The 10,454-nt window shown below is 40.7% G+C and overlaps 1 protein-coding gene across 1 annotated transcript in view; it reads left to right on the top strand.

Moving 5' to 3' along the window:
* The first annotated feature begins 4,313 nt into the window (after positions 1–4,313).
* The window catches only part of LOC131876823 (pikachurin-like), a 28,272-nt gene continuing 22,131 nt past the window's right edge, over positions 4,314–10,454 (top strand). The window contains exon 1 of the mRNA XM_059222322.1: positions 4,314–4,735. Within this exon, the coding sequence (XP_059078305.1) occupies positions 4,636–4,735 (100 nt within the window). The 5' untranslated portion in view covers positions 4,314–4,635. The remainder of the gene's footprint in view (positions 4,736–10,454) is intronic.

Genomic DNA, 10,454 nt, shown 5'->3' with positions numbered 1-10,454 from the left:
ACTTGTACAGTCGAACAATTTAGCTTTAAGTAAATAAGAATTATATGTTTTGCATCCAACCCGGAGAACAAGTTCAGATTTCCAACACCAACTGGGTATTAGATTCCCAGTAACCGTAGAGAAGACACAACTGACCCCCCACCCGATTTCATAATAAGTGTTTCATAATCGCTCAGATTGACTTTGAATCCACTTTGAAATGCAAAGTGGAAATATAATGCAACTGATTTTGTTCACTTGCCGAACCACCAATAGCCGCACAGCTTTACGCCATCCATTTTGGGGTAGCGGAATGTGGTGGAACACGTCTGCAGATTTCAGATCCAAGCACAAATTGTAGCCCTTGGTACAGAAGAGGGACACTAAACTCAATTTCAGGCACCAAAACGACCAACATTGAGATTCGGGTAGGGAAAGATTAAAGGGGATGGACCTTGATGGTTTTAATGCATTGTCGTTGTTGTTATCTTGCTTTTGCTTTGCCAAGGACCGGTAAGGGCTGTTTTTTGCTTCGCATTCAATTATTGTCGCTACATGTGAAAGCTATAAAAAGAAAAAGGTGCAATAATTAATGGGTATGATTCGTGTCATATTTCTGTGAGCTCGTCTTAGTTTGAACCGAATGTAATTTTTCAGTTTTAACATTGATTATGATTTTTACTTTGAAGAACTGTAAGAATACATTTCTCATGGTACGGCACTTTAGTATAGTCAGGCTTTATATTATATTTCAGTATGCAACCCTAAATTGGGTTGTGATTATGAAAGTTGATTAATGCGAAGTTTTGAAAGAGAGCGACTATATATAAAATATTTTGTGTTTTGCAATATCCTAGATTTTTTTGGACTTTCTAACATTGATTTTTTTTATCAAGGATCCATGAAATACATTTCAAAAATATTTTACGCTTTTGCAAAAACAGAAATCTGGGCCCTAATAATGAGGTATGTCTTCGTGATCTTGTTGCAAGCTATTGGATATAATACTGCAGGTCAATGTGTTTTTTTGCCAATGGTTAAAATTTGCAAATCATAGCGATAGTCAAGGCCAAAGGTGCCAGTAAACCCTTTCAATACCAGTTCCAAAAGACCTAGCTATACCTGGACTAGGCCACAAAATTGTTAGCGCCCCAGTGATCTTGATTAATTGTATGTTTTTTTTTTAACTAAAGCCTATACTTTACCCTCTGGAACGGTACAAATGAACTGATGGGTAACACGTCAAAATCCTTCACTTTACAAACCGGAATTCTGATTCTGTCCGGACTGCATCACGGTTATGGAATAAGTTACCAGTCAACTCCCGCTCATTCCTATCTTTGGGAAAGTTCCGCTCTGAGATCGCTCAACATATTGCTTCCTCCCAATTCTGTAATAGATGCAAGTGCTTTCAACACCTTGAAATAAAGCACCATCATTTTCATCATTATCATTATCACAAACAGTTTCTTTCAATCTCAAATCAAACAAAGAAAACCAACTCACATGTAGTCCAAAAGAAGTTGCGACAATATTTAACAACTATTTTGCAAACATAGGTGTAACTTTAAACGGAAACTTTCCCTCTCAAAACGCAGAGCTCATGGGCGGATTAGGACCGAAAAAGTCGAGAAATTTTTATTTTAAATGGGTAAAATGTAAAGAAATCAAGGCGGTAATCAATGAGCTCAAGTGGAAAAACAGTTCAGTAACGGACGGTCTATCAAACCGAATTCTAAAACATATAGCTCCAGTTTTAATAATTCCGTTGACGAGGTTAGTGAACATCTTTTTTGTGTCCGGATACATACCAACAAAATGGAAAATTGCGAGAGCCATTCCACTTTTTAAATCAGGTGACAAATTTTCCTAAGTTTCTCCAAAGTGTTAGAAAAAATTGTCGACAAACAAATGCATAACCTTTTACAAGCAGAGGTTCTCCTTTACCCTGAATAGTTTGGTCTTAGAAAGCAACATAACACTATGCATGCGGTTCAAAAATTGCTACAAAATATTTCTGCTAATCTATACGCCAAAATGGCACTTACCATATTTCTGGACCTCAAGAAAGCTTTTGATTGCGTTGATCTTGGTATATTGATAAAAAAACTGGAGTATTACGGATTCCGCGGTAGGTCCATGGTTTGGTTCAAAAACTACCTTTCTGAAAGGTACCAGTATATCGAGGTGAATAATGTTAGGTCCTTGAAACTGAAAGTCAAATGTGGGGTTCCCCAAGGGAGCATCCTTGGACCTCTCTTATTTCTGATCTATATAAACGACATGCCTCAGCACAGCAATTTGAAAAGCATTATGTTTGTTGATGATACGACGCTTCAATGCTTTGAAAGCCAACCTGATAAACTAGAGGAGAAAACAATTGTGCAACTGGAACGTATCTTCCAATGGTTAGAAATGAATAAATTAACTTTAAAATAAATCTAAATTCATGGTTATCAAGCACAAAAAATGTAATTTTGACTTTAAATAATATAAATGGATGTAGGTCAAAGGGGGTGGGTTCTACCACATCCAATGAAAAGTCCATACAATTTTTGGGAATGCAACCCGATAGCAAACTTAACTGTCACTGTCACATTGAGAGGGAAGCAAACAAAATTCGAAAAATTCTTTGCAGTCTGAACAGAACTCGCAAGTCAGGGCCGAAAACTGTAAAGAAACAACTTTTTAATGGACTTATCCAGTGTCTTGGAGTACGGTATTGAATTTTATGGCCAATGTACGAAACTGAAGATCTTGTCCATACTCCAGAAAAGAGCTATACGCTGGATAAATAATGCGAGGTGGTTATCTCACACTCTATCTTTGTTTCATGAGTCCAAGCTCCTAAAATTGCAAGATTTGCGCACGCTTAAAATTCTTCAAGTGATAAGGTAGTCGCGCTTGCAAGAACTTCCACCATGTATCAATATTTTCAAATAGAAAAACAATCCTCGGCTTGACGGTTGAAGTTCAATTATTCTAGTTGCCAAGTCGGGATTTTTACAAAGATTGCCGAACTTTGCTTTTCCCAACGAGTGGTATAATTTCAACCCCCCAGAGATCGGTCTGACAAAGCCGTTTTGCATTTTCTGGTAAACAGAACAAATTAACACTTAAAATAGATGTTTAGCCCTGTTTTTCTTTCTATTTCTCTTTCTTGGTCCCTTCTTTTTTATTATTCTATCCGATATGGTTTGCTTCAAGCCTTTCAATTTAATTTTGTATTTCTTCCAACTCACTTTATTGTGTTCCACCTTGGCCTCTGTAACATTATGGACTATCTATGTCATGTCTTCTTTAATTTGCCCAAGTCGTGGCGAAAACAAGCTTTTGCTTACCCAGAACCTGAGGATTTACATGCTCATGAAATTGTTGATATATGAAGATTAGATGCTGACATCATCCAACCATGATCAAAGTGTTCGTGAAATAAATCCATCTAAAGATATCTGAGCTTTTTTTCTCCAAACGATTCTCACCTGATGGCGAACTTTCAAAATATAGGCTTACTTGATAATTAATTTCAAAGAAATAATTCCAAATAAACAGAGTACTGGACATACTTAAAGATTTTTAGATGCAAAACAACTTGCATCTATGTTCTCTCTCAAGATAGTAATAAAATCCTCAAATATGAGTTTTATTGCGTGAAGCGACACAAAAAGGCTATAAGCTAAACATGATTTTAAAAATCCTCGTCTTGCACTGTATTTTAGCAATTAACTCATTGGAAAGAAACAACTGTAACACTCTTTTAACCGGCATGACCCCCATGTTATGAATAACGATGACCTCATGTTTCTGTCCAAATTGGAAAAGTTTAAAAACAAATCAAGGAACCGTCATGTCTCCACTTCTCTCAAGTTTCAATCAGACGAGATCCATTTCCTATCGATCCTATTAGCAATCATTGCCTACTTTCAATTCTAGGTATACAAGTTCGTTTAAAGTACCTCCACATTATCCCCACTCCGAGGTAGGTAGGAAGTAGACTGGTTCGCTGTCTTGGCCCAAAGAGTGCTGCCTTGCTTGCTTGCCTGCTTGCTTGCTTACTTGCCTGCCTGCTGGCCTGCGTGCTAGACTTGCTTGTTCCACTCGCCGCTCTCTTTGGCTTGTTCCAAGTCCACACTCCCGGTCTTGTCGGATCTGTTTAGTAGTGGACCACTTTGAACTAGGAGAAGGAGAGAGCTACGATGTATACACCCCTAACCTCACTACGACCACCCCGAGACCGTTGGGGTCTCTTTCTCTGTCGCTCGCTCTGTCTCGCTTCAGATGGGCCGAGGCCAGTGAAGGAGGCGCGTCGTTCGTAACGAGGCGTTGAAGAAGCCTCGGCGGCAGCCTCGAAATCCCTGGCGACCAACCAAGAGGAATAAGGGCTGCAGTTGCGGAATAGAGCCCTCTTCGATTAGAGTTGTCAGCTAACGTCATTGTGTTGCTACCAAATAGTGGAGAGGGAAATCAATTTTTAATGCCCGTTTTCGGCCTCCATATCCGGACTCGAGATGTTATCGTGAGATGAGGGACATTATGTGACGGATTGAACTTCTACTTTGGAAGAAGCACTTGAAGGTCTCATTTTCCCCGCCAGTGTTCCATCCATTATCCTCCGAAAAGAACAAGTGACCATGTGCGTTTGTTAAGATCGCCAAGATGAGAGGTGGAACAGTGATTTTTGGAACTTTGGCCATTCTGGCGGCTCTTCTGCCCGTCATGAGATCCAACTTTATCCCACTCGAAGCGGCTTTTCAAGGTATGATCAAGCAAACGAGGGGTTAGATTACAGGCATACAGAGATTGGGCCTTCGTCCAAGTACATCAATGGGAACGCAGATTGGAATAAAACGCTTCTAAACTCACTTTTCATTTGGAGGCGTCATAAATTGATTGCATGTGGCCTCAGGGGCCTTCTTGTTTGTTATGTTATACCAACATGTCGACATGCAAGCACCAAGCCGACGGAAACCAGGCTGTGTCTCGGCAGACATAATCAACATGATATCTACACACACATACACACGAATAGGCCGACCGCTTTGGACCAGCCTTCAATTCGGATTAGAGCAACCTTTTTTGCTGTTTTGGCTGAGGGCTCATTCTCAAGTTCCATGTCAGATCTACCGAAAAACAACCCTACATACCATTGGTCTACAAAAATAATCACGGTGAAAAAAAGGCCAGTGTTGAAAAGTGTACACGGTAAATACAGAAGTGTAAACATTATGTACAATTTTGGAACTGGCTAAGAAAAGGAATACTATTTGATATGAAAGTCGCATATTTTGGCTTGAGTCAAATGGAAGAAAACTGAATTCGTGAAATGTGCCGAGACATCATTTGCCTGTAAGGGCTGTCTTATTACCATTGGCATTGGATTTCCTTTTACAGAAGATTTACTCATCGTGAAAGGCCGCTTTGAGTGTGCAGTTCCTCGTACAATAATGGGTTGATGTTGCCAAGTCATTTACATATGATCGCATACTGAGCAAATGAAAGGACAATGGATTTATGGAAAGGGATCTACTTAGCCTTAATTGATTTCACTCTCGCCCAGACTTGACCTTGGAACAAAGGCCGCTTTTGTTCGTGCCCCCTGCTGAGACACCTCATCCAATGCCATACATTTCGACAACCAACCATATGAGTACAACCAGGAGAGAAAACATCATTTACTCCAAAGACCCGGAACCATCCTCTGGAGTATCACATAATCTAAGATCAGCCTTTTGGAACTATATGTAACGAAGATCATCCAACTTATGATGATAAGTGCATAACAGGTCTGCCTATCTTGGCCTTAAGCTACAAGAGAAAATTATTCCATGTGAGAAGGCGATTGGTGTGGCCAAAAGTACACATTGACACTCATCCAAAGTGAGATCTTCCCACCTTCTGCCACTTTCACGGAAGACCTTTTTCTCACAACGTAAATACCACAACCACTCAACGAAAGGAAATGGATGCATTCAGTTAGTCCTTTAGTCAGTCAGTCAGTCAGTCAGTCAGTCTGTCTGTCAGTTTGTTAGTTTGTCGTATGGATCGCACTTCTTGACGCTAGTTCTTTGTGGTTGATTTGCCATATCCATTCCATGTCAAGTGAGCAAAGAGGTTCCACCAGTTCCACTCCACAGGACTCCAAACCATGAGTCTGATGTGGGAATACGTTTTGTGCAGCTGGCTTGCGACACAGCCTTCGTGTTGGATATATTCTGACCTTTGATTTAAATGGTTGGACGAGCGTGTTCAGATTAGAGAAAGCACATGATTAGAAAATGTGCGGTTCCGTGAATTATTTACAACGTGAAACGAATTGCTCATACGAGTGGAACAGGATGCGAAGCTAATTTTTCATCGTTCGATTTTCTCCTTACTTATGTCATTATCCGTTTCATGTTAATTGGAAAAAAAACAATATGGTCTTAATATACGAAAAACCCAATAGAACCATTTGTACCTTCTGAGAATTAGCTCCAAGGGCATAGTAAGGAATATATGCTCATATGGACTAGCCTTAGGTGAGCATCGTTGTTTGTTCATGATTAAATGCTTTGTTTAATCTTGGTGCTCTGGCCGAGGAAAATTCTCGTGATCATTCAGAATACAGGTGCTGCTTTCTGGAAATATTTAGCATCAAGTTTCGAGAGAGAGCTGTTGCTTCGAAGTCTCATCCGGAACTCAAACACCATCTTAGCTCAATAAGAGTTCAAACCCAATATGCTTTACTTGTACGAGTAAGTAGAAAGGCTTCAATGTGAAAAAGGAAGCATAAAATGCGAGGCCTTGGCAAAGCAAAGCCAGCAAAGCCTCCTTATGAGCATGGACTGGAGGCCATTTCTCTTCAAGCGTTTTCCAATATTTCCATTTCTGGCCTGCAACATCAATACCATCCATCCATCCACTCATTTCCACTACAGGGTGCTCTCAAATTCAAATTCAAAACCAGTCAGTTCCTGTTTTTCCGTTGAGTTCGTCTTTTGCTTGAATTTCCTCCCTAAGGATTTCTAAGCCAAACGAATTGCAGAAACTCTTTGAAATGAGTGATGAAATGGTTGTCTATATAAATTGTTGACTTCAATCGTCATTCAGGGTGACGAAAAGGGTCTGTAAGTGAAAAATAATGACAAACAACAAATATAGGCACCCTGTAGGTTCTGTGGGTGTGTATATTGGATATAACACCCACTTGCTTGCCTTTTCCTAATAATGAAACGTACCATTTCATTGAGGGGCAACTGGCAAAAGTGGAAAAACAAAAAAGGCCGACTGGAACAACCATTAACCAAGCCAATGGTCTTCCTCTTGATCGACCCTGAACCCATTTCTCACATCTCCAATGATCTGGAGTAATTCCAACCGCTTGCCCACTGCTTAGAAACTTTCTCTCAAATGGAACATGGAACATGTGAGACGGGGGGGGGGGGGGGCTCGTTTCGAATTCCAAACCAGGCTCTAAAGACCCCCCACTTGCCCCCGTGAAGTTTTAAGTTTAATTGGCAAAGATTGTGGGAGCCACGTTGTGAATATGAGGGTTTTTTCTAGCAGTGTTGCTATCCTCCTTTGCCTTCAGTGTTCGGTCATTACGGGCAGAAGTTGGTAGGAATGAGTTGAGAGTTCGTTCACGGGGTTCTCCTTGAAATGGTTGTAAACCACGAGCTCTAAGAACAATCCCAAAACTCTGAAAACTGAACTAAAAGATTAGCAGACTTACTTTATTTCAAGTTCTAAAGATTCGTGTCATGGCCAGATTTAAGTCACCCTGGAATGAGACTTGCTTAAGGCTAACCTATATTTAGAGCTACATTAAATAGATAACATTCTGGCGGATGCTGGATCTTTGACTATTTGGTTATTTCGTGCAATGCACTGGTCTTTATTGCGTACAATCTTTATTTGCGATTACATGATTTACAACAGAATATCATCAGCAACACTTTGAATGTCATTTCTTAGATTAAATGAATTGATTGTATGAATTAATGTAGGCACCTTTGGAAACATAAGTTTGGGAACTAACATAGATTGCTCTAAAAGATGTTCTAAGAAAAAGATGACATTTTTAACCTATCTGAGCTCTTTGGATATTCGACAAGCTTTTTCGTTCTTTGTGGCTGGTTGGCAGAGGCCATTTACGATATGTTTTTGTTTAAATAATGCAGCAAGTGAAAGAGCGGTTTTCACACTAAGCTTGATGATTTTACTAGACGAATAAATTCGATAAGGCAAGTACCGTAAGTCCAGCAATCTCCTGCATATTTACTATGACATCTGTGAGCTTCATATTTTTCTCAGCTCGCGCCAAATTTACGATATTGTGACAGAATATTGCATTTTCTAACAATGCAGCTGCTTATGTGCACTTACAGTGCACTTTTTCGACTAAATGTGAACTATTCGAGAATGCTTTTCTACCACAATAGGTGGATGGTGCTTTCTCAAAAGCTGCCGTTTGAATAAAACAAAAACAAAAAAGCACTTTGTATTCAAACAAAAAGACTTAGAGCAATGCCTTCTAATCAAAACGTAGCACTGGCTATCACAAAAAGTGTTTATTAATTGAGTTGTGTGAACATCTATTGTTGTTGGACATTCATTCCCGCGTTCACATAATGTCAAACACAAAGCTCCAGGAAAACTACTCAGAAAGCGACTGACATCACTTTACCTTGTCCATGGTCGAGCGTACAGACCATTGAAGGTCCTGATATCACCAAAGGCGAGCCCAAGCTCCTCACACCCACATACACATGGACTAGGATTGGGAGAAGGAGGGTCAAGCGAGCAATGAAGTGAGTGAAGGAACAACTCTCTAGTGGGTTCTTGTTATTTATTCACCACCTCAGATATGGTTACTTAGACCCGGTCCCCCTTCTCGGGGTCTCTCCTTCTACTCGGATCCCCATCTGTACAACTATCTGGCTATGTTTGTGTTATTCCCTCGTCTCCCCTCCCAATTTTCTTGTTTCCCATTCACATTGCCAAAGTCCGTGTCCATCTCTCTTCTTTTCCTCCTCCTCAGTCCAACCCATTAAATGGAAACATTTCCGACCCATCTTTTCATCCTCCATTCCCCCGGCCAGCCTCTTTCATGAGAGATAGGCGGCGGTTCATCCCCGAGCCCTGTAATGACCTCGTTGATATGTTCTCGCGCGGATCTTCATTCACACCTAGGTAGTGAACCCTGTTCCGAAATCAACTCGAGGTCCTTCAATGTTGGAAAAAGAGAACGCTGGGTCCAAAATGTTCCATATTGCCTTCTTTCTCTCGTCCCTTCGTATGTACATATATCGATTTTCTGAGGATTTCCCGCGATAGCTCAAGAAAAAGGGAAATAATCATTGATTTAACACGGCAAGTCCCTCAGGGATGGAACTGGGATCGATATTTTTTCTCGTTTGGCAGACTCGTTCCAAACGTGAAGTGCGAATTCTAGGCAGTCGGTGTCAAGTTTTGTTTGGCACCATTTCCTTCAATTTATGAGCCTGTTAACAAGACATATGTTCCCTGTTGGATCAATATGGTATGCATGGAACACTGAATCAAATACACGACCCTGCGCGCTCCTAGGTGACACAGTGCACACAGCTTTGTTTACGAACCCGGAAAACACGGAACTGCTATTCGATTTTGTTGGCTCATTCAACGACCAAACGAAAAGGATATGTTCAACAATCGTGAAGGCGTTTTGGGGGCGGCGTATCGCTCCAGAAACTTGGATTGGATCAAGTTAGGGGAAGAATGGACTGTCTTCAAGTTGATCGTGACGGTCGGCCTTTGTCATGGATAAAAATCCGCGCCCTTTGGCTTGGTTTCAGGGTGACTGTTTCGCACCCACTTTCAAGTATTACTCAAGAAACGTCTCGAATAAAAGATATTAAATAAGAAGGAAGACTTCAGTAACGAATTAGTTGGTGCAAGGAAAAATAGTCTTTCTGAAAAGAGTTTGATAAGACAAAGTCAACAGTTGAAAAAAAACAAATGAAATCGCCCGGCGAGGAATTTCTGATCCATGACACACCGGTTAAATCTCATCTCTTCCTTGCAAACATACCACGTACTACTTTACTCTTTTCATTTTGATAAACTGCGTCACACTCTTTGCCGATCAAGGGAACTCCACTTCTCATGGCGCCATTGTGTGAGTGTGGTCTTGGGAGAGGGAAAAAGTGTCAACCGTGTCGTTTTTTGTCTCAAGAGTCCAAGAAAGAGCCGATTTTGCATGGTGGACCGACCAGACCAAGTCAGCATGCGGCGGCCTGAACTTAGTGGACAACTAAAATGGCCTTCTTTGGCTCTTTTTCCCTTTTGACCGTGGCTTTTTTGCAGCCTTGATAACGACGAGGTCCATCCCGGCTCTTACACAAGAGCATATTTGAGAAAAAAGTCGATAGACGAGATTGGAGTGGCTCCTAAGAGGATTGAAGTCATTGAAGACATGGATTGATTTTTGAGGGTGGCCCAAAATCATAGCCTAA

Source organism: Tigriopus californicus, chromosome 2, assembly GCF_007210705.1.
Source record: "Tigriopus californicus strain San Diego chromosome 2, Tcal_SD_v2.1, whole genome shotgun sequence".
NCBI classification, from domain to species: Eukaryota; Metazoa; Arthropoda; class Copepoda; order Harpacticoida; family Harpacticidae; genus Tigriopus; species Tigriopus californicus.
Note: the sequence above shows the minus strand (reverse complement) of the source record. Positions and strands in the feature narration are given on the sequence as shown.